This window comes from Chiroxiphia lanceolata, chromosome 6 (genome assembly GCF_009829145.1).
Source record: "Chiroxiphia lanceolata isolate bChiLan1 chromosome 6, bChiLan1.pri, whole genome shotgun sequence".
NCBI classification, from domain to species: domain Eukaryota; kingdom Metazoa; phylum Chordata; class Aves; order Passeriformes; family Pipridae; genus Chiroxiphia; species Chiroxiphia lanceolata.
The window spans coordinates 48,514,113-48,529,566 of NC_045642.1; the positions used below are offsets into that span (position 1 = coordinate 48,514,113).

The 15,454-nt window shown below is 38.2% G+C and overlaps 1 protein-coding gene across 3 annotated transcripts in view; it reads right to left on the bottom strand.

The window, feature by feature from the left end:
• The window catches only part of CCDC88C (coiled-coil domain containing 88C), a 103,509-nt gene extending 88,055 nt beyond the window's left edge, over positions 1 to 15,454 (bottom strand). For all 3 annotated transcript variants that reach the window (XM_032690733.1, XM_032690732.1, XM_032690731.1), the window contains exons 1-3: positions 15,038 to 15,454; positions 14,831 to 14,931; positions 6,687 to 6,795 (exon numbers count right to left, since the gene is read on the bottom strand). In XM_032690733.1, the coding sequence (XP_032546624.1) occupies positions 6,687 to 6,795; positions 14,831 to 14,931; positions 15,038 to 15,097 (270 nt within the window). In that variant the 5' untranslated portion in view covers positions 15,098 to 15,454. The remainder of the gene's footprint in view (positions 1 to 6,686; positions 6,796 to 14,830; positions 14,932 to 15,037) is intronic.

Here is a 15,454-nt window from a genome sequence, read left to right on the forward strand (position 1 = left end):
AGAGCGGGAAATGCAGAGATGTTGCATACTACCACTGGTAACAAATATTACATAGCCAATAAATAAATTTAAAAACCACCAAAGCCTGCAGCAACCAATACTGTCCTCCATTTTAAGAGTCTTGACACTGTTTTTTTTCGCAGCCATCAAGCAATCCAGTTTTATGCAGCTGGAAGTTTCAAGATGGCAACTCTTCAGAAAATTGCTACTAAACTCAGTTAGCAGATTTCTGAAAAAGAAGGTTATTTGAACTGAAAAAAGGCTTCTTCATTGCATTTACCCCTCCAAAGTTATGCCTGCTGAAGCACAGACTGGAGCTGATCTTTAAAGCTCAAATCAAAGCCAAATTCCACCAATAACCTGGTTTGTTCATAGTCATTTCCAGCACAGACTCTCAGCTTATGAGATCAGGAAAGTGCCAACACTGTAACACCTGGATTCATGCTTCTAGATCAGACCTGTCCTTATTTTCTGAAGTAATATTATCTATATTAATGAGAATTTTGCTTTAATTAAGAGTTCAGCTACACAGAAATATGAGAAATCTGATATTAGTTACAGACAGACTAGACAATTACATGATCTGAAATGTCAACTACCTTCTGAATATCAGCATTAATTTTAGCAGGCACTTATGTCACCTTCCTCAGATAGAGTTTACAGTACCATGAATTTATGTCATATTCTTGATTGCTCTTGCCCAGTACAGAGAAGGGCAACTATTCTTTTGTACCTACCAATGTCCTTCAATAAAGAATGAAGTGACATTTTCCTCATTCTAGATTACCTGGTCTACCAAATTTAGTAATTATGCTGTAAATCTGACTTGGGTCCATTAAGCAAAAAAGAATGTAAAATGTCAAGGCAAACACTGTATTTTTAGAGCTTTTGTTTCTCTTGAGGAAGCAGAATATTTGTTTTCCTATTGTTTGTCAGGAACTTTTCCCTCCCACTTCCAGTCTGCAACCATGTTTTCAGTCAGTAAGACAGTATCCTTATTTTAACTTAGGCTAAGGTATACTTCATCAATATTACTTCATCAAACAATGGCCACAACTTCAGCCTATTTAAAAACATCTCTAATATTCAGGAGAGAAGTAGCCTAACAATATTTAATTATTAAGAATAATTAATATTCCAAAGCATCCATTTGGTTGCATGTTGAAAAAAGCCCCAGTAAAAGCTACTTGAATCATATCCTAAACAAGAAACCTTCCAAACATCTAACAGAGACATGAGTACAGATGTAATGTTATATCTGGCATCAATCACACAGAGGGCTTGGTTCCAGCATAGATGGCCTTAACTCCCCCCAGACTGTGGAGAGTTGAAGGCTGCACACCACCACGAAAGGCAATCTCAGCTTAGCATCAAGACCTTGGATGCTACGATATGGATGAAGACATGACTGTGGCAAGGACAAATAAGTTTCTTATACAGTGTTATCAATGAAGTTATTTCATTTTAAACTTTGTTGTAATTACATTTTCAGGACTAAATGCAAAGAAGGATAAACTCTCATGACTGCTTTGTTTACATACAGTATACACAGTTCTCAGGCAGGATTCAGTAGATAATTTCTGGACTCAGAAATTATTGAGGTCTGCTACTGCAAGCCTCAACTACTGTTTGTCATTGAAAACTCTGTGTCTTAACCTATTTTTGTTGTTGCTGGCTTTATTGGATTATGACTACACAGCTCAACAGCCAGGTCAACAAGCAACATAACACGACTCTGAGTCCCTTTTCTTTTTTCCTGACTCTCATCTCTCTTCAAGTACTCTGAAGAGGTCAAAGCATCAGCTTCAAGACAAAAGAAGCACATGAGTGAGAAAGAGTTTCAACACCTGAAGAACCAGACTCCTAGACTGTAAATCTTGTGGGGCTGAGGAGAAAGGGAAAAAGACTACTCCTATCCTTCTTTCTTGTAGACTTCATATAGACTATTTACTGAGTAACAAAGAAACTACCCAACAAAAAAAAAACCAACTAACCAACCAACCGAACAAAAACCCAAACCAAACAAAAACCCAAACCAAACAAAAACCCAAACCAAACAAAAACCCAAACCAAACAAAAAACCAAACCAAAACCCAAACCAAACAAAAAACCAAACAAAAACCCAAACCAAACCAAAACCCAAACCAAACAAAAAACCAAACCAAACAAAAACCCAAACCAAACCAACAAAAAACCAAACCAAACCAACAAAAAACCAAACCAAACCAACAAAAAACCAAACAAAAACCCCAAAAACCACAAACAAAAAAAAAAAGAAAAAACTAAATTAAAAAAAAACCAAATTAAAAACTCAAATAAAAAAACCAACCAAAAAAACCCCAAACAAAAACCAAACCAACCAAACAAAAACCACAAACATAAAACAAACAGAAACACAAACAAAAAAAATAAAAAAACTAAATCAAAAAAAACCCAAATAAAAAAACCAACCAAAAAAACCCCCAAAAAAACCAAACAAAAAACCAAACAAAAAACCAAACAAAAAACAAAAAAAAAACCAAACAAAAAAACAAACAAAAAACCAAACAAAAAACCAAACAAAAAACCAAACAAAAAACCAAACAAAAAACCAAACAAAAAACCAAACAAAAAAACAAACAAAAAAACAAACAAAAAAACAAACAAAAAACCAAACAAAAAAACAAACAAAAAAACAAACAAAAAACCAAACAACCAACCAAAAAAAACCAACCAACCAAAAAAAACCCAACCATAAAACAAAAACACAAACAAAAAAAATTTAAAAAACCCAAACCAAACAAAAAAAACCAAACAAAGAAAACAAACCAAAAAACCAAACAAAAATGAAACAAAAAACCAAAAACACAAACAAAAAAATACAGAAAAAAAACCAAAAACCAATAAAAAATCCAAATAAAACAAACAAAAACCAACCAAACAAAAAAGCAAACACAAACAAAAAAGCAAACACAAACAAAAAAGCAAACAACAAAAAACAACCCAAACAATTAAAAGCCAAACAATAAAAACAATTAAAAACAAACAATAAACAAACAAAAACAATTAAAAACAAACAATAAACAAACAAAAACAATAAAAAGCAAACAACAAAAAACAACCCAAACAATTAAAAGCCAAACAATAAAAACAATTAAAAACAAACAATAAACAAACAAAAACAATTAAAAACAATAAACAAACAAAAACAATAAAAAGCAAACAATAAAAAAGCAAACAATAAAAAAGCAAACAATAAAAAAGCAAACAATAAAAAAGCAAACAATAAAAAAGCAAACAATAAAAACACCAATAAAAACAAACAATAAAAAATCAAACAATAAAAAATTAAAAACAATAAAAACAATTAAAAAACAAATAAAAACAATAAAACCCAAACAATAAAACCCAAACAATAAAACCCAAACAATAAAACCCAAACAATAAAACCCAAACAATAAAACCCAAACAATAAAACCCAAACAATAAAAACCAAACAATAAAAACCAAACAATAAAAATAAAACCAAACAATAAAAAACAAACAACAAACAATAAAAACAAACAAAACCAAACAATAAAACCAAACAATAAAACCAAACAATAAAACCAAACAATAAAACCAAACAATAAAAAGAATTAAAAACAAATAATAAACAAACAAAAACAATAAAAAGCAAACAATAAAAAGCAAACAATTAAAACACCAATAAAAACAAACAATAAAAAATCAAACAATAAAAAATAAAACCAATAAAAACAATTAAAAAACAAACAATAAAAAACAAACAATTAAAAGCCAAACAATAAAAACAATTTAAAAACAAACAATAAACAAACAAAAACAATTAAAAACAAACAATAAACAAACAAAAACAACAAAAAAGCAAACAACAAAAAAGCAAACAACAAAAAAGCAAACAACAAAAAAGCAAACAACAAAAAAGCAAACAACAAAAAAGCAAACAACAAAAAAGCAAACAACAAAAAAGCAAACAACAAAAAAGCAAACAACAAAAAAGCAAACAACAAAAACAAACAAAAAAGCAAACAATAAAAACAAACAAAAAGGCAAACAATAAAAAACAAACAAAAAAGCAAACAATAAAAACAAACAAAAAAGCAAACAATAAAAAACAAACAAAAAAGCAAACAATAAAAAACAAACAATAAAAAGCAAACAATAAAAACAAACAATAAAAACAAACAATAAAAACAAACAATAAAAACAAACAATAAAAACAAACAATAAAAAACAAACAATAAAAAACAAACAATAAAAAACAAACAAAAACAAACAAAAACAAACAATAAAAACCAAACAATAAAAACAAAACACAAACAATTAAAAATGAAACAATAAAACGGATTAAAAACAAACAATAAACAAACAAAAACAATAAAAAGCAAACAATAAAAAAGCAAACAATTAAAACAACAATAAAAACAAACAATAAAAAAATCAAAGAATAAAAAATTAAAAACAATAAAAACAATTAAAAACCAAACAATAAAAACCAAACAATAAAAAACCAAACAATAAAAACCCAAACAATAAAAACAATAAAAAGCAAACAATAAAAAGCAAACAATAAAAAGCAAACAATAAAAAGCAAACAATAAAAAGCAAACAATAAAAAGCAAACAATAAAAAGCAAACAATAAAAAGCAAACACAAACAATTAAAAACCAAACAATAAAAACAATTAAAAACCAACAAGCAAACAACAAACAAGCAAACAACAAACAAGCAAACAACAAACAAGCAAACAACAAACAAGCAAACAACAAACAAGCAAACAACAAACAAGCAAACAACAAACAAGCAAACAACAAACAAGCAAACAACAAACAAGCAAACAACAAACAAGCAAACAACAAACAAGCAAACAACAAACAAGCAAACAACAAACAAGCAAACAACAAACAAGCAAACAACAAACAAGCAAACAACAAACAAGCAAACAACAAACAAGCAAACAACAAACAAGCAAACAACAAACAAGCAAACAACAAACAAGCAAACAACAAACAAGCAAACAACAAACAAGCAAACAACAAACAAGCAAACAACAAACAAGCAAACAACAAACAAGCAAACAACAAACAAGCAAACAACAAACAAGCAAACAACAAACAAGCAAACAACAAACAAGCAAACAACAAACAAGCAAACAACAAACAAGCAAACAACAAACAAGCAAACAACAAACAAGCAAACAACAAACAAGCAAACAACAAACAAGCAAACAACAAACAAGCAAACAACAAACAAGCAAACAACAAACAAGCAAACAACAAACAAGCAAACAACAAACAAGCAAACAACAACCCCACCACCAAACTTCATCCTCTAGTTATGATCTAATGGAATTTCCCCTTAGAAATCACAAGTCTCAGAAATTATATCACATTGGATCCACATCTACAGTTCTCAACAACAGACACACAGGTCAGCTGTCTTCAGAAATACATGATACCCTCCTACACCAACTCAAACCTGAGTTACACACTTCATTTTTCTAGCAGGCTGCTGAAACTTGAACAGGTGAGTCATACACCCCATCAGACTTTGTCATTTTACACAAGTCTCTCTTTCAGGCTTCCTTAAGCAGGTCCAGGAGCAGAGTTGTGGCAGTAACACAGAATAGCAGTAGGCAAGCTCAGGAAGAGAATGGCATCAGAAGGCACTACACTACATCTCTTCTGTATTTTGAAGACAAAACAAATACACAGGCTCTTCTATACATACAAAACCCAAAGTTTTCCAAGTACACTGACATCCACTCCTAGAGTATTGCTGGCTTGTTCATTATATGATCGAGACACATATGCAGAGAAGCATTTTAACAGTCCTCAGAGTTTTCAGCCTGGTTTAGACTGTACAGCACTCAAATCTAGCAAAAGATGTGTGGAAGGAAACAGCAGAATAGCTACCTCCTCACTAAGGAGTCTAAATATACCCAATTGTGTGTATACAGAAATTCTATTTAGAGTAACTGAATTCACTGCTACAGCTTTCCAGCAACAGCCAACATGGATGTAAGTCTGAAAAAATGCTCAGCTGTCACCACCCTGGTTTCAGAGGAGCACTGTTACAGTAAAGGAACACTTACAGTCAGTTCAAGGATGTCACCTAACAAGTGCACTATCTGTGAGTCTGTAGTCATTCCTGCACTCACTTCAAGAAGTTCTGAATAAACAATGGCTTTAACACAAAGAATATGTACAGAATGTAAGAGGTCTACCTTCAAGCTAAGCAGATTTATTTTTCCTTTCAATTTAAGGTTTATATTCTAGTGTTAAAAACATCTCTTCATCAGTATTTTATTTTCTAGCAGCCCCTTTAAAAGAAGGTTACTTATTTTAAACAAGTTTTGTACTTGGAAACACTATTTCAATTTCACCAAACCCCTTCACATACACAACCCACAATCTTACCACAGAAGAGCCTTTTTACTACATGCACCTCCAAACCCAAGCACAACTTGTTCTTCAAAAAAGAGAAGGCAGGGAAGCAGCCTCTGGCCATGAGGAATAGATAGAACAAATAACTGTATTGTCATTTCCAGAAGTATGGCTGACAGTACTTTTACACAATTTCCTCTCCATTTCCTACAGCAAGCTTCTTTGAGCCCTGGGCCACTGCACTGGCTAAAACAGTATAGCAATCACCACAGCTCAATAAGCAGAGAGCAGAAATCTCACCTGATAGTAAGTCTTAATGTTTCTGACTAAGATAGTCAGGTTTTGAACCCGAAGATAGATGTCATTATTTACGTGCTTGTTGACGCGTTGGTTGGTTGGCCGAGGATCTCTATGAAAGAGGAAAGAGAAAATAAAATATTACTGGTTTACCTAGTGTTAAGACTTAATAACACACCAACAGGAAACCCCATAAAAGTTGATGCATTAAATACCCCAACATAAATTACAGGGTACATAAACATCAATTAACGATAGAATAAGTTCATTATCTTGGCACCTATGTATAAATTGGAGATAAAGCTCCATGTCACAAAGTACCCTTCTTTAAACCACACATCACTTCAGGGTAGCTTTCCTCCTTACCTATATTTCCCCCAAAAAAGAGCATATCTAGTTTGCTTTGACCTAGCATGCACAGTCTCTGATAATAAGGGGTTTTCCTTATTCAAATAAAGGAAGCCTGGGAAATACTACCATGCCTTCCTTGGCTTTGGAGTTTTATGACAAGAGGAGGGTATCAACACTTGATCAATGATCACTGTGGAAACTGCAAAAAACAAATGTATTATAAACTGAAGGGCAAAAAAAGAATACTGCACTTCTTACACCCATATCATCTAACTAGATCTCTCATATACAAGCTGTGTTTTAAGGAAATAAAACAAAATTGTACCTGAAGCAATTTTATTTCTAAAATAAAAAATAAGACACAGGGAAAAAGCTGCAAATATTTTAACATGAATATATACTTTCAGATACTCTATGTACACCCTAACATGTTACAAAAAAAGAACCTGAAAATCTTTATCTGCCAATAGCATAGATCAAAGCTTTGTGTTTCCCCTCTAATAATGACTCTTATCAGCAGACTCCTACACAATCCAAACACCTGCCTCCCAGAGCTCTGCTCTGGTTGTTAATTAAGCCATTCACAGCTCTTCCAGGGCCAAATACTGAAGTCGGGCGTTGACAAGGAAATAAAAGAGGAACTGATCCAATATTTATTTTTTAAAATATATCTGCCAACGTTTACATAAGTATGTCGAAGAGCTTTTTTTTTTTTTTTTCCAAAGGCACAACTATTCCAGAGCACCTTTTGAGTGAAAGCAGTGCTATAAGTATGAAAAAATACACAGATATTCTGGAGAAAAGATAACGTTAGACACATGTACCAGGATTCAAGACACATGTACCAGGATTCAAGACACATGTACCAGGATTCAAGACACATGTACCAGGATTCAAGCCATCTGAAGTACAGAAGACCAATACTGCTACAGGCATTAACTAGAAAGACACTACACAGTCTTCACAGAAGCAAAGCATTTTGTATACTGATTGGCACTGTAATAAATTATGAAAGAAAAAAACAAAAAGAGACAACTGCAACAAGCTTTTAAAGTAAAATCTGTAATAAGTATTCTATTTTACTGATGCTCAGATGCAGCAGTGCAGAAGCCATACCCACAACAGTTTGACAGTATGAGTCCTCAGCAACACCCCAAGTTGGGAGAATCATAAATGCCACCTGGGCTTGAGCTCAATTGCCTTCAGTACTCTGAGCAGATGCTGGACCCTGAAGGAAGCTGGACACAGTTACCTTTTTAGGCAAAATCATGACAACAAACTGGGAAGTCAAAAGAGAAGAAACATTCAATAAAGAGAAACTGGCCAAACAGAAGGGTCAGCCTGCAGTTCTCAGTTCTTCGCAGTTTCCACATGAAAGCTCGTGTAGGCAGCACGCTGCCATGCCACACTCTGGCAGCATCCCAAGTCTACAGCCAGAAGCAAAAGCTTTGACTCTACAGCAGAGCACTACTCCACAACACTTTCTAGAATGGCACAAAATGGGTCAAAAATCCACAAAATACACCCACTGACCACAGCAAGGAAGAGGCTATTTCTTTAACAGCTGTAGGCCGTGGAACTGCAGGACTTAGATGAGGTTAACACACAGAATAATTCCTCCTTCCCAGACAAGACCTGTACATCTTTGCACAGAGGAGAGAGTGTTACAAGAACATAAGCAGTGGCAGAACCAGGCTCTCAGAAGCAACTCCAGAGCTTTTATCCTATCATCTTCGTTAAGGGTAATTGACTGCCCCAAGAGCCCTTAATGCCGCTGACCTCAGGGTCTTCTTAACCTGCAGCCAAGCCACAGCACACAGTGTCACTCTGGCACTCCTGCCACCTCCTCTTCACCACAAAGTTAAAAGCTTTCCTGAAAATAGAATGTAACTTAAAAAACCAATGGTTATGTTTCTTGAAGATATTGTGTAACAGCTTCACACATCACCTCAGCTCACTTCAGAAAGCATCCTCTGCACAAGACATGAAAGGCCAGCACAGCCTACACTTCAAACTACCACAGGGCTTATTGTCTTCCACAGGGAAAACTAAACAATTTCTTCCCAATAAGCAATACTCCATCTCTTCTTCATTTGTTACCATATTTTTTTCTTAATCCTGGATGAAGTAAGCTCAAATACTGACTACAGCTGCTTTTGTTCCACAGACAAGAACTTCCAACAACGGAAAGTCATTCTTGGAAGGACTGGGAAGATTCCACTCTCACCCTCCAAAACATACATATTCATTCTTTCCAAAGGTTTGACGCACGTGTTTACTCAGAAAGAATATATTTTGTTGCATTTTTCAAACATTTTCCCCATCACACCTCCTGCCTTGAATGAATCCACTGAGGTCAGCTGGATCCCTCCCGCTGATGTTGCCTCCCCCAGGACACTCACCCAGTGCGGGATTTGGAAGGGGTGAGACGGAGGAGCCAAGGGAGCCAGCAAGCCACTCACCTGGTGTGGGAGCAGCCCCAGACCCACCTGCTGCCTTCCTGCAGAGGGAGCAGAGAGCAGCCCAGGGCAGGCAGGCCTTTCCACAGGGGGATAGGGCAACATCCTGAGGTGAGCTGCACTCAGGGAAGGAGCGAGCTCCCTGAAAACCCACAGCCAAACACACTTACTCACCTCAGGAGAAGTGAAAGAAAAAGGCTAAAAAGCTAGCTAGATCGAGGTACTCCAAACACTACAACTGGAACAGCCTGATCTGCAGCAGAGAAATGCAGGAAGGGGAAGCACAGTCCTCAAGGAAAAAAAGCAACCAAGTAAAATTACACAGTAAGAAGCAAATTCTGTGCTTAAAGACATGTCTATCCTAAAGAAAACAGAACTGCTGGTACCACACTCTGCACATTATAGCACCTGCCTGGTTGGTGAAACTTGTTTATGAAGAATTTTATACAAAGAAACTCTTTCCAACAATCACACTGAAAATGAAAAATATTATTTTGCAACACTAACCAGGTAACTCAAACAAATTCCTGTCTGGACGTACCTGAAAAAACCCTGAACACAACCTCAGATGCCTTTTCAGTCCTTTGATGTTTGGTCTTTCCCTTACAAATATACTGAAAACTAAATTTCTCTTTTTTGAAAACCACCTACTCCTCAGATCAAAACAGTTACCTAAATAAGACTGAGACAGCATGGCTGAGGTGTGACTACAGGAGGTACTCCACAAACCAGTTAAAAACCACCCAAGCCAAGTGTACAGAAAGTCTCAAACCTCACTATATACCCAAACATTTTAAAGAAGTCCTCCAGTTTGTACACATTGATGACTCTCACAGAAGCAGAGAGGAAAGTAACAGTCAGGAAACAGAGGTAAGTGACAAGTTCAGCACACATGGAGCCAGCAGCACAAGTGCATGAAGATGCAACCCCTTAAGTCACCAATTAATAAAAGTAACGAAAACAAAATAATTTAAATTTTAAAATTCAAAATGACAATCCCATTCCTACCACTTCTGACAAGTCATTTTGACAAGCAAGGGGGAAGGCCACAAGTCTGGTCCAAGGGTTCTGAGACACCAGAAGGAACAGGCATGCCCAGTCTCCTGTGGCACTTTGTGCTAACCAAATATACACCAGTCCTGGACCAGTCTGACTCTCCTATCATCCACCTTTTTCCTCTGTCATCAAGTGAGATAATGCCACCAAGGCCGGCAGGGTTTCTAAATTGCCTAGAAAATGGTAGAAAAATGTACCTCTAAATAAGATTTTAATTTAAACAGACGCACATCTCTAGCCTTCTGGTATTCATGCCACTTGCTACAAACCACAAGAAGCGGGCACTTGTGTTCCTGTCACATGGTCTAAATTAAAGAAGACAGATCAACAGCTCCACAAACCATGACAGCCACAATTGAAATGGAAAAACCTATTATTGTGCACTTTTATAATGGGGCTTCAACACAAATAGTTTTATCAGCTGTATTCCTAACACACATTCCTGTTTGCTAAATGTTTTGACAGAAAAGCAGGGTTTACTATCAATTAAAAGAATTAGAACAAGCCAATGTGAAAACACTTATGTGCCTGCATGTGTAAACCCCCACGATTTCTTACAGAAAGTTTTATTTGGAAAGTAAATGGGGCAAATATTTGCTTATGCTTGTAGGTATTATGCCACAGCTGCAACTGTAGCACTGAAGGCAGTCTATGCAGTGTCGCCACGTGCTAATTTCATACCAGGAAGTGACACACAGACATCTGAAAAAAGTTCTCTAAAGAAAGTCTGCAGAGAAGCTCATTAACCTGGTACCAGCAACCCGGAAGCTTGAAACACAGCAGTTCCACTTTGAAGACTAACAAACATTTTTACATGCAGAGTATTCAGCCAGTACTGCAGGTCTGCAAAAATCAACTTGTCCTTCATGAATGATCAGGTTGGGGTATACACTTGAACAGGACACAGGAAAAGGAAACCACTCATTTACAGCAAAATGACTTGAAAAACCATGTATCTTGTTTTAAAATCTTAAGTGTGGAAACCAAACGCTGCTGGCTCTTGCTATTGAAGTTAACTCACTGAACAGCTAGGCACCCCTACTGGGAACCAAGCAATCCTCAATTCTCTTAAAAATATTCTTGCTTTCTTTAGAGGTCACCAGGAAGCAAAGGGATCACCAGCAAAGCCCAACAGCTGGTTACCTACTGACCACAATCTGCCTAAACCCAGGCCAGGTTCCCTTCCCCTTGCGCTATGGCTACATTTGGCACTCCTGAGCAAACTGCATTTTATTCAGGGCTGGCATTCCTAGGGGCAGTTCATTTCTGAAGAGCATGAAGCAAAGACACAGCCCTATTTTCACCTCCTCTCACAGAGCCAGCAGGGACCTGGCAGGCAGGAAAAGTGATAGATGTCACTCATCTCTCTAGTGACCCAGCTGCTGAAACAAATCCACTGCTTAAAATACATTGACTGTAACTTTAAGCAGCTGGGATCTTCTCCACCCAAAGTTGCCAGACAGAGCTTGGGGAAAATCCAAACTATTACAACAGAAATTAGAGGCTGACTGAACTCCTACAGCCCACCCACACCTCAAACAGCTAAAGCCTTACTTTTACTCAGCAATCTCCACTCAACAGGTATATCTGGATTTCTTCACAGATCCACCTGTCTTTTTTTGCCCTGAATTAAACTTAAAATCTGCTTAGCTGCAGAACAAAAACGTTGTATTTTTAGTAGCGAATTTCCCAAGAATCTGGTTTTCAAAATCTTCAAAGAAACATGCTGACTTGCAGCAAAGTACCACATCACACCTGGTGTTTAAATGCATGTGCCCCTGTGATTTCTGTTCCAGTAATCAAGCAAGCTGGTTAAAAAAATTAAAAATTAAATAACACACAAGTGATAAAACAGCTATCCACATCAGGAGACCCACTTTTACAGCCTGCTACCCCCTGCTATCTAAATGTTGTGCATGCCTGCATCTGTGCTTTCAAGCAATCAACACTATCATGGCACGGCATATCAAATTCTAGCATATTTATCAAAGGCCCTCATTAATACAATTTCAGCAGGAAGAAATCTCCAGCCAAGCACTGAAAGCCATCTTCAGGACTAGGACTTAAAAAAACCTCATGAGCAAGCATTTCTAAGAACACATTAATTTTTTTATTCTGAAAGCTCTGTGGGGCAGAAACACGACTTGCAAGGCTTTCCTGACTTACAGGCAAGCAGTAATTACGCTGCAATTTCTAAAGGTGAAATCAGGGAAAAGTCAGTTACCACCTCTCCTGAGCACCTTTCTGAGTAGAGATACCTAAATAAGTTTACAATCCTTCCTAAATTAAACAGTACTGGGCTCTCAGTACAAAGCTTCTGGTTTCAAACTCCTTAAACACCACTAGAAGCACTGCCAAAGCTGCCAAAAAATGGGGGAAAAAGGCCCGATTGTGTATAATGGGACAGTTTCCTTTTCCACACTGCTTGTGCTTCCCACACTTCACTTTCTGAGACGCTACTGGCAGAGATGGTTTTTAGGGAAAAAAAACCAACCACGAGACAAAAATAAATCAAAACCCTACCAACTTATTTACCTGACTGCTTAAAACAAGTAAATGTGCCAGGGCATTTCTCATAATATGCATGAGATCAGACCAAATGCCAGCTAGTGTCACTGCACTCAGCCAGCTTATATGCTTATCTTCCTCGTTTCCATGAGATCTTATCATTCACTCCTTGTCCCCAGAGCATTGTTCAGTTGCTCCTTAGACTTTAACGACTCTGTATCTCTTTAGACACATTTCAATGGCCAATTACAAAATACTGAAGTTTGCCCACACCACTTGACAAAGCTCTTCTAAAGTGTATTTCTCATAAGAATGCCACAGTCACTCAAAAGCCATGTAACTTCATAAATTCAAGAGCGACTGAGTTAATTTTTCTTGTTTTGAAATAACAACATTGTTGCACATGTAATCAGATAAATTTATTAGACAACAGTTTAGTTTAGTTAAACCTGCAGCACACTCAACTTCTATTCCTTGATAGTGTAGTTGGTCATCTCTGTGCCAAACAAAGTGATCATAATTCGAAATTTAATTTCCCATAACTTGGAAAGCTATGAGCCTGGATCTAAACATTCATACTCAAGGCTCTAATTTGCAAGAAGTTATCTTTTTAAAGTGTCACTTTTCCTGAAGAAATGCCGGAGATTATGCCTTCTCTTTACAACAGGTTTCCAACTCAGCAAATGTTTTACACAGCTAGTTTGTTATCTCCATGTGGACTGGCTGATCTGGATTCAGTTCCAGTTCCATTTTTTCACTGTTGGTAACATCAAACCAAAAGTAAACTTTATTACCTTCTCACATGGAGCAGACAAGTACTAGAAGGTAACAAAACCTGGCAGATTGAGTGGGTGAGGCATGGGTAGTGAGACTAAGTTATTTTTTAACAATTTAAAAGACTCTAATATGAATTGTTCATTTAAATGCTTGGCCTAACACTGCAAAACATTGGTGGAGCTCCAGTTGATTTCCATCACTTAAAAGAGTGCAGTACCAAACCTGAGTGATTTCCAAAGTCTCCTCATCTGAAAGCCAAATACTTCTCCCTACAAATTCTCTCTCAGATATATTTCAGGATATTTAAAAGCAAATACAGAGAGAAGAGAACATAGTTAGGATCTACATGCAGCAGATCAGCAACAGGAAAGGATGTGGTTAAAAACACAGTACAAGCCCTAACAGCAATTCACTTCGACGTTACAGTGTTTTCAGCGCTTCATCTTTTAACCAATTTCTAAGTTCCCCTCAACACATGGCGTTACAGTGCTGCGTGAGGAAGTATCAAGTTGAAAAGTTTTTTTCTAAATTATGTATTTAGTATCTAAGTTTACGCAAGAGCAGACAAAGTTCAGATGAATCTTCCCAGTAAAGCTTTATATGACATGGTACTTTCATTTCCTTCTTTGTACAGCCACACACCTTCCATTTCTGCATGTGTGAACAACTGAGAAAATGTAACTGTTTGGGGGGGAAAAAGCGAGGATTAAAAAAAAAAAAAAAAAAAAGAGCAAAACTCACACGAACAACCCAAAAAAACCCTAGGAAAAAAGTTAAAGAATATTTTTTGGAACTGGATTAGTTTAGGTTTTTTTCCCCCCCTCTTTGTTTTTGTTAATTTCAAGGAGCAACCAAAAGGAAAGTCGCTCTGGCCCCACGCCGCCCGGCTGCGAAAGATTCCCGGCCGGACCCCGCTCGCCCGTCGGAAGGGGCGGCTCTGCCCCCGCCGCCCGGGGAAGAGAGGCCGGGGCGCCCTCCCCTCCCGAGCCCACTCACATTTGAAGCATGATTTTGTTCAGGACAACGCCGTCCACCAGGTCCATGTAAACGCCGAGGTTGTCCTGGTCCCCGCTCCCCAGGTCCCCGAAGGTTTTCACCTGCCGGAGGAAGCATAGCGGGGTTGGGGGATGGCGGGCGGACCCAGCCACCCCCCGGTAGGACGGAGCTGCCCCGGCGGCACCCCCCGCTCCCCGCTCTGCTCACCCAGGTCACCAAGGGGCTCTGCAGGAAGAGCTCCAGGAGCTCGGAGACGGTCACGTCCATGTCGCCGGAGCTGGGGCGGCGGCGGGAGGCTGCGGGTGCGGGGCCGGCTCACTCGGGAGACAAAGGCGCGGAGCCCATGGCCCGCCGCCCCGCTGCCCGCCGGGCGCTGCCTACAGGGCAAACAATGCGCGGCTCATCGCTCCCCCGCCCCCGCGCCGGGGGGACGCGCGGGGCCGCTCGCCGCCGCCGCGGTGCCTCCTCCCAGCGGCAACAGGCCGGTCTGCCCCCGCCGAGCTCGCCCCGCGGCTGCAAGAGGGGCTCCTCCGGGCAGGAGCGAGCCGCGCCGTGAGAGCGGGGCGAAGAGGCTGAGCCGCCCGCGGCGAACGCCCCGGGGCCGGGAGCAGAGGCGCGGAGCTC